General features: G+C 37.5%; 1 protein-coding gene across 1 annotated transcript in view; it reads right to left on the bottom strand.

Annotated features, from left to right (window-relative positions):
- Nucleotides 1–232: 232 nt before the first annotated feature.
- LOC124619371 (protein FAM110B) overlaps nt 233–16,161 on the bottom strand; it is a 487,260-nt gene continuing 471,331 nt past the window's right edge. Inside the window, exons 6-10 of the mRNA XM_047145696.1 lie at nt 14,320–14,383; nt 10,324–10,419; nt 8,818–8,997; nt 7,440–7,671; nt 233–2,840 (exon numbers count right to left, since the gene is read on the bottom strand). Of these exons, the coding sequence (XP_047001652.1) occupies nt 7,449–7,671; nt 8,818–8,997; nt 10,324–10,419; nt 14,320–14,383 (563 nt within the window). The 3' untranslated portion in view covers nt 233–2,840; nt 7,440–7,448. The remainder of the gene's footprint in view (nt 2,841–7,439; nt 7,672–8,817; nt 8,998–10,323; nt 10,420–14,319; nt 14,384–16,161) is intronic.

Here is a 16,161-nt window from a genome sequence, read left to right as displayed (position 1 = left end):
CACTTTTAAGGCTGGTTACTTCAAACTGTCACTTATAGTTGGAATCTGAATCAATATTTGTGTGTTTTCTCCTCTTCCTCTATCAGTATGGAAAATACTTGAGAGTCAGTTTCTGTATTTGCTCTTCTCCAAATATAAATTTCCAAAGCTTCAGATAAAAATCATACTTCTAGTCATCATGGTTAACATATAAGTGTGGGGGTGAAGTTAAGGAAGAAAAAGAACACATATCTATATTCACACTTTTATTTGCTCTCAGTTGCAGAAATATAACAGTAACTTTTGTATACAGTTATGCACCTCATTACAGCTTAACAGAACAATAATCATATTGATATATATGAAATAACAGGAATAATGCAACAAAGCTAAGAAAAAAATCATAATTTTTTTCCCTTGCTTACATTACTTTAACACTTGAATCACCTACAGGAGATGATGATCACATAAAATGATAAATCATTTAATATTAGTCGCATTTCAACAATTAAAAAAATCTTTACATGAAACAGCTTTATAGACGTTGGTCTGCAATGTATGTTTGTTTTAACTATCATTCACTCAACATGGAGTCTTTGCATGAAACAGTTTTATAGACGTTGGTCTGAAATGTATGTTTGTTTTAATCTTTCACTCAGCACCTTGATTTTTGCACTTTTAGAGGCCACTAAGGAGAAAAAATTATGTACCAATTCATCACTTTATTTGTTATGGGAATTATCAAACAGTCATACCTCACTGTTCTATTAAATTAAGGATGTTACCAATGTAATGTACATAATTCTCACTAAAAACAACTGAGATCTGATCTATGCATTGTGAAAACATCCAGTTTCTTAATATCACTGTTATATGTTGTACTGTTAGTCTGTCAAGTTTTAATGGTGCTGAAGTCATGTTTATGTTCTGCCTCATTTATATATCAATGCACTTAAGCTTTTCACATTTACATGCATTCATAGAACCAACAGCAGTTAGTTTTGATTGTAGATGTTCTTAAAATTGATGTTCTGTATAGAAGAAGCAGTCAAGCTGAACAATACGAAGTACATTTAATTGATAATGACTCTAATGAATAACTGGTATTTGAAAATCATATTAGTGAATTCAGATCAGTCCATGATCTAAATTGCAATCACACATGATATTTTGACACTGAAACAAGTGATGCTGCCTTGAAAAAGTGATGTAAAAGTACCAGAAAGCACAGGAAACTGTCCTGTCTGTTTGCTTTATATTAAATTATTCTCAATAAATCTGCACATACTTATTAACACTTATTAGTAATCTTTTTTCAGTTTTCCTTACAATGAATTGGTGATGTTATATAATGCTGGTTTTGTAATAAGTTAGAATATAAACACTCTTAAGACGGAGTTATGGATTTACTTTGCATTTTAACACATTATGAAATGTATTTTTAACTCGTTTACATAATTGGGAAACAATAAATTGCACTATCGGTACAATGTCATGACAGTGACCAGTATCATTTTGAATTCGTGTAATTCTGAAAAGGTTCCTGCCATAGCACTGTTAATCTCCGAGTTATTCTGTAATGCCATTTGTGTTAGTTTGCCATTTCATTCGACTCTATTAAGTCTGTGTTGGATTTATAGAGTGCACAAACATAGTTTTGACTGGTAGTACATTAATAATATTGAATAACTACACACATCAACAGCAAAAGATAGAGAAAATGGTCTAATCTCCAATAGTGAGAGTGCTTTCCAGTCCATTAATCTTAATTTTAACATTTTTGTTATTACAGAATCTATACCTCATAGTCACAGCATAAAAATTCTATCATAGAGTTACCTTATAAATAGGTAATTGCAACACCTACAATGAAAGTCACAGCATACACTGAAACTACACCTGGAGCTCATTTAGACAGCTCAGGAAATTTAATTAATTTCTCATAGCCACAGTTTATTTACATATTGTATTCTTTGGTATATTTTTTTAAATATTCTGAACAAATAATAAAGTGTGTTGTATAGAGTCCTATATCACATCACACTTGTCAACCATTCAATATGTCATCTTCTAAACTACAATCACTTATTTACCAGAACTAGTCTGTTAAAATTCTCTAAAATGAAATTTCTTTTACTTAAAATTTGAGTAAAATAGCTTTAGCCGCAGCCTACATATAAAAAAAGTTACAGCATACATAAAAATAATGTAAAATTTGTTGTTCGTATTACTGTCCAGTCCAGCTCTTAATTTTCAGTCAAAAATTATAATTTATTATTAAAATTACAATTGTTGCAAATTTGTGATATTGTCATTTTATGAGTACAATAAAGTGTAATAAAAATTACAATAAAACTGCCAGAGTATTTCACAATGCAAATTATTTCAGCAAAAGTACATTCTAAACATTTCCATTCCTATTTTTTAAAGCTGCTCTTTCAGTTTTTTATATTTCCAGTGATGTAAGTGAATCCTCAACAAACAAAGGAACCAGTGCAATAAACTTCATTAAATAATTTTTTAAGATTCATTATTTTTCAAGGTGTAACAGAACTTCATTAACTTGGCTGGTCTCTCTCACATCACATTGTATTTGCAGTCACAAGTATCTAACTTTTGACCCAAGAGAGCTTTCACTTGACATTTCATATTCTTCTAAATGACAAGTAACGATATATTCTAAAGCACCATCACTGCTTTTACTGTGAAAGAGATTCCAGTCATTTCATGTAAGTTACAGGACAGAAACAAAATAATGCTTCGCTAAATATTGTCAGGGGTCCATCCCACTGTGCAGGATCCAATGCAGTATTGTCACTTGTGGCATAAGCCAGTTTTGCTCAAAGCCATCCAAGCTTCACCTGAAACAATTGATAAAATATAATTAAAATATTTGTGCATTCAGTTGAAATTAAAATTTCTTTCAAATTAAGTATTGCTTTGATCAATGTCAAAAATAGTTTGCAACAGGTCAGATAGCTACATATGTTCCCCCAAACACTTGTCTCCCATCTTGCCCAAACAGTGTACTATATTTTGTGTGTGTGGGAGGGGGAGATAGATTGATAGACAGATAGGTAGATAGAGAGGGAGAGAGAGAGAGAGAGAGAGAGACAGAGAGAGAGAGAGAGAGAGAGAGAGAGCACCCTGTAGCTGTGGTCATGAAAGTAGACAGCTCTATGTTGCGACTTATGCCCCATTCCTGTCTGCCCCTGGCCTTGCAGTGTTGCTGTGTCACTATTTGCTACTTCCATGTGACAAGTTTTTTTTGTTCCATGACATTTAGAAAACAAACTAAATATGTAATGTCCTAAAGTTTTTAACAGATTTGCTCCTGACAATGCTGGATGGAACATTACTTTGCCCAAACATAAAAACTGATGGCAGAAGGACCTGCATTGTGTTAGTGATATTGTATCTTCGTCAGAGGTTGTAGGTGTGATTATTGTCTTCCATTTGCCATGAAAGAGAGATTGAAACAGGAAAGTAGATTTACATAAATGGATGATTTAATAAAGAATTGGTCTGCAGGACTACTTTTATTAATACAATAGAAGGTAATATTCTACATCCACTAAAGTCCATGCAATACAAAATTGAGCATGAGGGTTCAGAAATGTTTTTTTTCCTCTTCAGATTATATTGGTTTAAGTCCAGAAAATGTGACAGTGAATGCAAATTTCTTATGGAATGAAGAAATATTGCCATCTAGAGTGCTACATTTTTGCAGACTGTTCATTTATTGCATATGGAGGCCAATAGACCTGGATGTATTGGAACAAGACTTGGGTTTCACAAAATCATACAGGCAGCACTTGAGAATTAATTTCAGTCACTCCTTTAAATCATTTCTATTATTGTCATTTGTCTTTGTGCATAGTACATATATTTAATTTCATTGATAACAGACAGGAATATTTTACAGTACTTATGGTAATAATGCTAGCAATCTTAAGTCTTTTAAGCTTCTGCCAATTTAGTACAAGCGGCCAAGTGTTTGAGACAAAATTTATGCTCTACATCTAGTTTTCTCTACACTTCCTTCCATTAGTTACCACCATTAATAGTTCATGCTTTTGTATGGCTCTTTTCATTTATTCCACTTTCCTCTGCATCAAATTAGTTTTTTGCTTTACAAGACATTGTTTCTTCTCGAGATTTCTCCATTTCTGCCAACAGTGTGTAATGTGATATTCCAGTTTCAGTTCTTCTCTGTCCTATCATATCTCCCTTGCCTCAGGATCCTTTGTGACCTCTCTACTGTGAACAATCTCATTTCCTAAACCACTGTTATGAATTATGCTAGATGAGAGAAGCTCAACTTTGACTGTTAGTGTATGACTGCTTTTGTCAGGAGCTTGCCTGCTGCTTCCTGACAAGCAAAAGCTTTATGTTATGTTCATTTCTTGTAGTTTAATCGCCAATACCTCTTTCCTCAGAGGTACTTCACACATATTTTACCACATCTAAATTTATTTCCACTTGTTTTCATATCTTTGCTTTAGAAAGAATTTGCATACACAGTTTCTGCCTAACTGCAGTTCAGTTTCTTGTCATTTAGTGATTATTCAGAAATCAAGACATTTAATAGGACAAAAATGGGCACCATCCCTTGATTGCACAGTAGCTCCATAACTGCTTCTATTATTGTGTACAAATAAAATTTTCTTTCTTCTATAAGGCATACAGCATCATGAGAACAAACTTATTTGGAAAATCGTCGGCCAGCCCTAATTCCACTAGAAATGCATTTTTATAGGTTCTCCTTGTTCGTCATGGATGTGCACTAATAACATAGTTTCTCATTTGCTGGTGCTACTAAATTTCCCTACACTGCATATGTCAGTGACAGATAATTGTCTAAGGAGCCCTGCACCAAACTTTCATATTGTGTCCGGAATCTGTTGCTGTGCAATTTCTAGTTGCTTGTCAATCTATCTCACCCCCACTAGATGTTCTATATTTCCTCATATAGTGTTTCTCTCCTCTCAATACCAGTGTTCTTTTCCTTATCACCTTCATAAATTATGTAATGAAAGAATATCAACAATGTTATGAAAAGGATAGATTGCTACTTATCACCATAAAGACGATACGTTGAACTGGAGACAGGCACAGCAAAAATACTGTTACACATAAGCTTTCAGCACAAGCCTTCTTCAGAAAAGGAAACACACACGCACGACCACATGAGCAGGCACACCTCACACGCACATAACTACTATCTCCAGCGGCTACAGCCAGGATGCAGTTAAACATGTAATCTTTTCAGTGAGTAGCAATTAGTCCTTTTCATATTATTGTTGATATTCCAATGTGGACTTTCCATTGTTTTAATGAAAGAAGTAGTTCACATGGAAATCAAATTATGTTTTTCTTCCCCCTGTTGTATATGACCCCTATTCTAACAGTACAAAATACCTTTATAAGTCAGGGTACATTAATATTGGATGCCTTAAGGAAGTGTGCTTGGCTCAATACTCTTCCTGATCTATATCAGCGATTTTCCTCAAAGTGTAAAATGTGATGCAACATACTTTTTTTCTGCCAACAGTCACATTCTAATCGGTGATGAGTCACCAAGTGCACTAAACAAAAAAGCTAAAGAAGCACTCATGAAGGTCAATAGAAAGCAACAAATCAACCCTACATGTAAAAAAATCATAACTGTATTAGTTTCCACATAAGCAGAAAACACAATGGTAATCCTCTTAAAGTAGTAGATGAGTTAATAGGATGTGCATTGTGAACAGAATTTCTGGGATGCATGGCAGCTCACTTTTAAAGTGAACTGAGTGTATTACTGCCCTTGGGAAGTGAATAGCTTCAGCTCAGTATGTACTAAAAATAATAAATTCAGTTGTAGCAGCTTATACACTAGAGTAACTTATTTTGCATGTGTTCATTCCATTATTAGTTGTGATGTAACCTTTTGTGGAACAAATGAGCAGAATGTACAAACCATCTTTAAGCTGCAAATAAGGGCTGTACAAATTGTCACAAAAAGGAGCAAGAGAACTCACTACACCGAGTTTCTTAAATCGATGAGTTTCTTGACTGTTCCACATGAATACATGTTGCAAATAGTGATCTACATAAAAAAAAAAGACATTGACTAGTACCAAATGAACAGGTATCCCGCTACTAGTGTAGGTCAGTGTGAGTGCGCTGAGTGTAGCTTCGCCACGCTACTGTACTTATATCAGTTGCAAACTGTATCAGCAAGCAGCCACTAAAGGCCACCTATAGGAAGTGTGCACATGGCACAGTGTTTTCCATGCCATCTACCTGTGACTTGCACCTATATATTCACACAGAGCAGTACTGACTCACTCTCATTATGTTCTTTTAGTTATACTGCTTACATCAGTTGTTTTGTGTATTGCTTATGTTGCACCTTCTGTATGATTCTTTTGTCTTGTTACATATGGAGCCATGAGAGGGTTCATTCTGTTATTGTTCAGAGTTTATGAATAAAGTCATATTTGTGTTACTTGACTCAGTTTCATATATTACTTGACTCAGTTTCATGTATTACTTGGTTACTACACGTGGAACTAGATCCAACCAGCAGTTACATCTCAGTAGGAAAGACAAAACAGAAAGCCAGAATGGTGAGCTGTATGGATTGGTAAAGTACTGCGTTCTGGACTCGTTGGGCCAATCAAGTGCTACTGACCGCCGTATCATCCTTCGCCAATGGCATTATTAGGTGCAGTACTAGTCAAGTAGGGCAGTTGGCTTCACAAGGTCAAATGCTCTCTTTACCAGTCCTCCCACCAAAGGAAAATCCCTGGCAGTAGAAGGAATCGTACCTCTGTCTCCCACATGGCAGTCTGCTGTGCTGTTCACTCAACTATGGAGGTGGACAGTCTTCCATATAATGGAATTAAATTACACAAAAAACTTCCACAAGTCATCAAAGCTGAAAGTGAAATAGATGCTTTCAGAAATAACAAAAAATTATCTGCTAGCAAAGTGTTTTTATAACGTCAAGGATCACCAGAAATGAGATGTAACTAATGTTGAGAACTGTGCTAATTATTAGAGTCATTTTACAATACATCCAAAAGAATAATGAAATATGATGTAAAACATGTAATATAGTAAAGCAAATAATGTATTAATCTATTTATTACATATAGTTATATAATCTAATGTGTTAACAACATCCATAAAATTCACAATGCTCTAGGGATGGATAAACTAATAAATAAATAAATAAATAAATAAATTGATTGGTTTGACTGCTTCAGATTTTCATCATCCTGGTTTATTGATATTCCTCAAACTGACTCTAACTGGCAGACTTTATCATTACACTAAATTGAACGCATGTTGTGAGTAACATATTTGGAGGATGCAGCTCAAAAGTGGTGGCAAGTAATAAAATGTACACAACTAATCAAGATTTTTTTAATGAAATGTAATAAACAGGTAAACTTATTTCTGTGCCTTACACAAGACAGTCAGCTGGAAGTCCGCACTGCGAGCTGAGCTTTACGACAGTTGCACAGCCATTTGATAATTCTCGCATTTCGTTCAACGATGGAAGGCTGCTCAGCCTGACGTGGTGTGTTTCCACTAGTGCTTCCACTTCCCCATGGACCCCATGCAACAGCAGAGTCTACAGAGCTGACACTTTCAAAGTAGACTGGTGATGACGAACCAGACATAGGTGTTGACATTGATCTGTTGACAAGACAGAACAATACATGTAACATAATTTGTATTTGCTTTACCTGTTAGACTTAAAGGAAACCTCAGATGGTGAAATCTGGAAAAAATGTGGTGGTGAAATGTGTCTTTATAAGCAATATCAGTAACATTATTGAGAAAAAAGATACTAGTATTGTACATAATGCATTGAGTATTCAGACATAAGTCACATTTCACTGCAGCAGTTCTTTTCTGCCATATAACTTTTATACAAAAGTTTTCTTTTTCCTTCAGTTTGCCCTTCCTCTACCAAAAACTATAAGAAATGTATGCATAAAGATCAATTAGTTGGTCATCTTGATTTTTATTACAAAGAAAGATAGAAAACTAATTTTCAGCATTATCTTTGTTTATACTAGTGCAAATGCTTTTCAGAGTGAGACTTCAGAAAGTTTTTAATAATGTCTCTTTTTGGTTAATAGTAATTCTATCACTGTCATGAAGACTGGTTTGAAAACCAGTGTATCACTAGGCACTGGAAGTAGCATGCCTTGAGTTCATCTGATCTGTTGAATGTCATACTTCACCAGTGATAATTGCTGACAACATTTCACACTGTTCAGGTTAGACAGCCCTAGCACGTTTAGGCGTGTTGTGGTGCTGTGAAGTGGGTGACATGTAAAATCATAGAAAATGAGCTAAAATACTGTTGAATGTATAGTTTTCAAGGTTGCTGGACTGATTGGTTATGGTGTTGGTGACATTTAACTCGAAAGGGTGGGCAAGTAGGAAGGGGTGACATAAACTATAACCAAAATGTAACCATAATTGCTTAGAGGTGACATATAAACTATAACCAAAATGTAACCATAATTGCTTAGAGCAATTTCGACCAAACTTGGTACAAGTGTGACTTATTACATAGAAGAAGGAGAGCATTTATATGCATATAGATAATTTGGAGATAAGTAAGTATTCAGGTAAGACTGGGTAATCAATTAGTTCAAAATAAAACAGGCAGGAGTGCTGCAATTTCAGTTAAAGCCAGCATACTTTGACTCTGCTGACTGTTAAAGTTGTAGACCAAATGTTGAACATTTGGTTTAATTGGATTATGATTTTTATTTGTCTTAATGTAACTACATGCAAACACAGCGTGAAGTGTTTGCACCTATTTACCTGTAATCTCTTGTGTCAAGTCCCAGTTGCTCAAAAAATTTCTCAAGCTGTTCAATGGTTTTTGGCTCAGGCCTTGGAACAAGTGGAGGAGGCCCACGGGAGTATCGATGACTGATGTCAGACTTCGATCGGAGAATTGGCCTGTGATGACGTTCTGCTCGCCAGTCATCATCATCAAACCTGATACCAGTAATGTATTCATTAGCATGTTAATGATGACAGTTGATTAACATATTGCAAACTCATTAGCTAGTTCTCAGCAAGAGTACGGAACATTTAGTGTGTAATTCAAAACATGTGAAAGCTTTGGCAGAGTGAGTGTGGAAATTGAAATTTTTATTGAATTAAATTTATTAACAAGTAAATAAATAAACAATTTATATGTATCATCTTGTTAAGAAATGAGGAAAAACCTCTTGTCAAATACTTCCCACCTCTCTCAAAGATGTGTTTTACTGCTCATACAACCCAGTAAATACCCTAATGCCACCCATCCTCAGCTCCTTGCTTCCTGCATGAACAGCCACCACCAAACCATGGAAAGGTGTGTAACACCATGTGGTTATTCAGTGGTTGCTTTGCAACTCTTACTGTCTAAGGCCCCCTTCCCTCCAGCCTTTCAGAATTGGATAGGTGGGAAATGTTCCTTCAGTCAGTTCTTCAGTTGCCCTGTCTTGGGTGAAATAGATGATTTTGATCCCTTGAATAATTTTATGTCGCACTTAAACTTCATAGGCTCACAATCTGACAGATAATATTTTGCTTTTGAATGTGTTAAAGGCCTCTCATATATCAGCCCTTTTTGCATACCTAGACTTCATCCAGCTTTTATTTATTCAATAAGTTTCCGATTTTGTTTGAATGTGTGAGGAAGCTTTCTGTTTGCTTTTATAGTAACTTTCTAGCATTGTTATTGGTTTATATCTTTTGTCATCAGATGTTCATAGATTGTTGTTTGTCCCAGAGAGTTTAAGTTGTTTTCCCCATGAGTGGCACGTCTAACTTTCTAACTTATGGGAGAATCAAAATTACACATTTTCACTTGATTTGTCTCTTTCGATAAAAAGTAAAGGGTTGTTTAATGTATGATTGTAACATACATACAGTATTTTTTTCTTTGTGTGTGTGTGTGTGTGTGTGTTATTTGATGTAAGCTTTGAAGAGAGTTATTCATGAGTAGAGTATCCAGGCATTAGACTGAAGAGTAACTCTATTTGTTCTTATTATTGTGTACTGTTACATATCAAACAAATAGAAATACACAACATAAATTCATCTAGGGCCAAATTTGGCACAAACACATAATTCAGAACATTGCAATAAACTTAACTGAACTTCAGTTGAGGCCTCAACATAAACTGATAGATGAGCTACTCAGTGTACAAAACATTTTTTGAAAGCATCCATAGGTATCATAGCTTCTATCAGAATTGAAATGGACAATCTGATGTGCAATAGTAAGTAGTGCACACAAAGAGACTTTTAAGACAGATTGTAATAATGTACCTGTGATGACTTGTGGGAGAAAGTGGTTCCTCCGGACCGCTATCACTCCAGCTACTAGCACTTGGAGGTCCCTCTACAGGTCTCCGTGTTGCTACTCTGTGATAAAAATACAAGACAGAAAAATGAGAAAAGGCAACTTTTGTTTCCAAACAAACATAAATGTCTAGTCCGAGCTCATAACACTACTGTTAGTTTAATTCTTATATTTAAAATCATGAAAACCACATGTGATACAGAGCTGCAACTTATCAAAGATCTTTAAAAAATACTGACTGACTGGTATCCAAACACTAGCCACCTACATTAGAATACAAATCTCTCAATCACAGCTGCAAACATACTTATGACTTACTCATTTGTTTTAATAAATATAACACTAACCTTATTACAATGTTGTACAACACCTTAAATGTAACTGCATAGTTTATATACAGTATATACATGAATTTGACATGAAACAGATGGGAATAAAACCCATGTTCATCTACCTATTTGTTGGGATACTTCATTTCAGATTATAAATTTAAGCATGCAGGATCATTAAAATAGCAGTTACTTATTATAATTGAGAATACAGCCTATGTAAGCCCAAGCAGAATATGGTATTTTTATGATAGATAGTGCATTGAGGCCCTTCCTTTTCACGCTGTATATTATTGACTTGGCAGTATCAGTAGTAACCTCATATGTTTTTTGCAAATGATGCTGTTATCTACTCTAAAGTATACCTGAAAAAAGGCTGCACAAATCTTCAGTCATATCTTGATGAGATTTCAAAGACGATAAAGACTTTAAATGGCTAGGAGTGTAATCTTGTGCTCTTCTTAAAATAAAAAAAATTTAGTATTCTATGACTACAATCTCAGCGAATCACAATTGAAGTCAGCCAACTCATACAAATACCCAAATGTAGTTATTTGTGGGGATATAAAATGAAATGTCATTGGACTAAAAGGGGATCCTCGTACATCACCTGTCATTCAACAACATCTTTGCCTCTGTACTTCTGCCTTGACTGACATCTCTGCCCAATCTCTTTACCTTTACATATGTCTGCCTGTGTCTGTATATGTGCAGATGGATATGTGTGTGTGTGTGTGTGTGTGTGTGTGTGTGTGTGTGTGTGTGTGTGAGTGTATACCTGTCCTTTGTTTTCCCCTAAGGTACGTCTTTCCACTCCCGGGATTGGAAAGACTCCTTACCCTCTCCCTTAAAACCCAAATCCTTTCGTCTTTCCCTCTCCTTCCCTCTTTCCTGACGAGGCAACCGTTGGTTGCGAAAGCTAGAATTTTGTGAGTGTGTTTGTGTTTGTTTGTGTGTCTATCGACCTGCCAGCGCTTTCGTTCGGTAAGTCACATCATCTTTGTTTTTAGATATATTTTTCCCACGTGGAATTTTTCCCTCTATTATATTGATATCAGTAATTTGCCCCAACAATTACGTTTGTTATTGTCACTGTTGCATTTCGAAATCTTTTCTGTCGTCTTATTTTCTCTTTCTGTTTTTGCCAGTAGTTTCACTTTGTATTCACCTTCTCCTTTTTACCGTAATCTGCTATACAATTTTATCCCGCCTATATATATTCAATAATACGTAACTCACTTCCAAACCATAACCAAAAAAATTTTTTTGCCACTTTCAACACTACCGCCGCTATAAAATCCACCATTTCTAGTTCACAAACAGTTCCTTTCACCTTTTAAACAACCATTTCGGCTAGTTCTAATAACTTTCGCTTTATTTCCATTTCCGTTTTTCCCACATCACTGATAATTTTTATCCGCTTCCCACAGGTTTTAACGTCATTATTTCTTCGTCAGACAATTGTTAGCCTCATTTTCATAATCTGCCACCACAAAACCACTCCTTTTAATATATTACACGCAGTTTTTTCGAAATTTTCCCGAATTTCTCCGTCCTTTAACGTGTTTTGGCGGCAACACAACCACCTAACCTTTGTGCACATCGTTGTCTACCAACCCAAGTCCAACATAGCCCAGCTGTAACCAACACCTTCTCGCCTTTTTGGTCTTTAAATATGTCTGCTTGTGTCCGTATATGCGTGGATGGATATGTGTGTGTGTGTGTGTGTGTGTGTGTGTGTGTGCGAGTGTATACCCGTCCTTTTTTCCCCCTAAGGTAAGTCTTTCCGCTCCCGGGATTGGAATGACTCCTTACCCTCTCCCTTAAAACCCAAATCCTTTCGTCTTTCCCTCTCCTTCCCTCTTTCCTGACGAGGCAACCGTTGGTTGCGAAAGCTAGAATTTTGTGTGTGTGTTTGTGTGTCTATCGACCTGCCAGCACTTTCGTTCGGTAAGTCGGTAAGTCACATCATCTTTGTTTTTAGATATATTTTTCCCACGTGGAATTTCCCCCCCCCCCCCCCCCCCCCCCCCCTCTCTCTCTCTCTCTCTCTCTCTCTCTCTCTCTCTCTCTCTCTCTCTCTCTCTATATATATATATATATATATATATATATATATATATATATATATATATATATATATAAACAAAGATGATGTGACTTACCAAATGAAAGTGCTGGCAGGTCGACAGACACACAAACAAACACAAACATACACACAAAATTCAAGCTTTCGCAACAAACTGTTGCCTCATCAGGAAAGAGGGAAGGAGAGGGAAAGACGAAAGGAAGTGGGTTTTAAGGGAGAGGGTAAGGAGTCATTCCAATCCCGGGAGCGGAAAGACTTACCTTAGGGGGAAAAAAGGACGGGTATACACTCGCACACACACACATATCCATCCACACATATACACACACAAGCAGACATCCTTTTTGCCCCCTAAGGTAAGTCTTTCCGCTCCCGGGATTGGAATGACTCCTTACCCTCTCCCTTAAAACCCACATCCTTTCGTCTTTCCCTCTCCTTCCCTCTTTCCTGATGAGGCAACAGTTTGTTACGAAAGCTTGAATTTTGTGTGTGTGTTTGTGTGTCTATCGACCTGCCAGCACTTTCGTTCGGTAAGTCACATCATTCTTGTATATATATATATATATATTTTGCTCTCCGTTGTTTTAAGAGTCATTTACCAAATATGTATTTTGCAAAGGACAGTACCATTTACAAAAATTAAGATAAAATGAAAATACTTCATTTCTTACACTATAATAGAGGGAAACATTCCACGTGGGAAAAATTATATATAAAAACAAAGATGAGGTGACTTACCGAACGAAAGCGCTGGCAGGTCGATAGACACACAAACAATTGTGTGTCTATCGACCTGCCACCGCTTTCGTTCGGTAAGTCACCTCATCTTTGTTTTTATATATAATTATTTCTTACACTTACGTATAGAGGTCTAATATATATTTTTTGCAGAGAAATGCATGACGATGAGTTGATATGACATGTATGACTTGAGATGAAATCACCCACCTGTCCATTATGTTTTACTTCAGACAAGCAATATTACTTTTTATTCAGACTTTGTGTGAGTGCTCAGCTTGTAGTTTAACATGCAATCATGGCGAGGGGTCAGCTTTGGAATTAAGAAAGGGACTATCTAATGGAATCATGAACACACTCTCACATACAATCAGTCAAGAAACCTTTAGGATCAGTAGAAATGGTAGTCATGAAAATGCTTGGAAAAGAATACCAATCAGTGATGTGTTGATTAACAATCCACATAATGATATTTTACTAAGATTGTCACATCTGAAAATGACTAATGTAGATTACTGGTCCATAATAAGGATGGACTTCATTCTCAAGCTGATCTATAAGAGGCAGCAGGTTCTTGAGCTTTCTGTGGCCCTAAGCAATCTGCATCTTTTATAGTCCTCTATTTAGGATACTAAATTGCTATGTTGACCCAGTTAATGAGTTGTTTTTGACTGAGATCTTGTCAAACCTTCATGAGCAGCTGTGTTTTCACATTTCTGAAAAGTTACAATTATTGTTTCAATAAAATTATGTGTATAGACAGTGATGTAAGTTCTTGCCATGCTATGTGACTTTGAAATACTGACCTTTCCTTGCAGTTTGGCGTTGGTGGGTGCCTTACATCATCATCAGCAGATTCTTCCTCATATGCTAAAAATAATAGATGAGGATTAGCACACCACATAACCACTAATGAAATTGAATAATATTTCATTTATATACAGACGAAAATATGATTGTGCAAACATTAACTTCTTTAGCTAGGAATCCATAGCTTTTTAATAATTTTGCAGTTTACTTCTTTTTTTACAGATGTTTCTACCAATCAGAAAAAAGAACATTATATAACATATTGAAAGTATATTTGGCATTCCAGTAAGTAAGTATGATTGATTTAGTACAAATGTATTCTCATTCTCTCTCTCTCACACACACACTCTCTCTGACCTTGTCATGTACATATTCCAGTCTTTGTTTTTCAGTGCAGCTCTTCCCTTTCCAGTCTTAATGATACATGTTTTATATGGCAACACAACACACACACATAATGAACCCCCATTGGCACCATCCTTCATGAAATGTATGAAACTCTACTTACACCAAGCAAGCTCCAGATGGAATGGTAGCAGTTATACACTCCTGGAAATTGAAATAAGAACACCGTGAATTCATTGTCCCAGGAAGGGGAAACTTTATTGACACATTCCTGGGGTCAGATACATCACATGATCACACTGACAGAACCACAGGCACATAGACACAGGCAACAGAGCATGCACAATATCGGCACTAGTACAGTGTATATCCACCTTTCGCAGCAATGCAGGCTGCTATTCTCCCATGGAGACGATCGTAGAGATGCTGGATGTAGTCCTGTGGAACGGCTTGCCATGCCATTTCCACCTGGCGCCTCAGTTGGACCAGCGTTCGTGCTGGACGTGCAGACCGCGTGAGACGACGCTTCATCCAGTCCCAAACATGCTCAATGGGGGACAGATCCGGAGATCTTGCTGGCCAGGGTGGTTGACTTACACCTTCTAGAGCACATTGGGTGGCACGGGATACATGCGGACGTGCATTGTCCTGTTGGAACAGCAAGTTCCCTTGCCGGTCTAGGAATGGTAGAACGATGGGTTCGATGACGGTTTGGATGTACCGTGCACTATTCAGTGTCCCCTCGACGATCACCAGTGGTGTACGGCCAGTGTAGGAGATCGCTCCCCACACCATGATGCCGGGTGTTGGCCCTGTGTGCCTCGGTCGTATGCAGTCCTGATTGTGGCGCTCACCTGCACGGCGCCAAACACGCATACGACCATCATTGGCACCAAGGCAGAAGCGACTCTCATCGCTGAAGACGACACGTCTCCATTCGTCCCTCCATTCACGCCTGTCACGACACCACTGGAGGCGGGCTGCACGATGTTGGGGCGTGAGCGGAAGACGGCCTAACAGTGTGCGGGACCGTAGCCCAGCTTCATGGAGACGGTTGCGAATGGTCCTCTCCGATACCCCAGGAGCAACAGTGTCCCTAATTTGCTGGGAAGTGGCGGTGCGGTCCCCTACGGCACTGCGTAGGATCCTACGGTCTTGGCGTGCATCTGTGCATCGCTGCGGTCCGGTCCCAGGTCGACGGGCACGTGCACCTTCCGCCGACCACTGGCGACAACATCGATGTACTGTGGAGACCTCACGCCCCACGTGTTGAGCAATTCGGCGGTACGTCCACCCGGCCTCCCGCATGCCCACTATACGCCCTCGCTCAAAGTCCGTCAACTGCACATACGGTTCACGTCCACGCTGTCGCGGCATGCTACCAGTGTTAAAGACTGCGATGGAGCTCCGTATGCCACGGCAAACTGGCTGACACTGACGGCGGCGGTGCACAAATGCTGCGCAGCTAGCGCCATTCGACGGCCAACACCGCG

This window comes from Schistocerca americana, chromosome 6, assembly GCF_021461395.2.
Source record: "Schistocerca americana isolate TAMUIC-IGC-003095 chromosome 6, iqSchAmer2.1, whole genome shotgun sequence".
Taxonomy (NCBI): domain Eukaryota; kingdom Metazoa; phylum Arthropoda; class Insecta; order Orthoptera; family Acrididae; genus Schistocerca; species Schistocerca americana.
The sequence above is the reverse complement of the archived record's forward strand: the minus strand, read 5'-3'. Positions and strand labels throughout refer to the sequence as shown.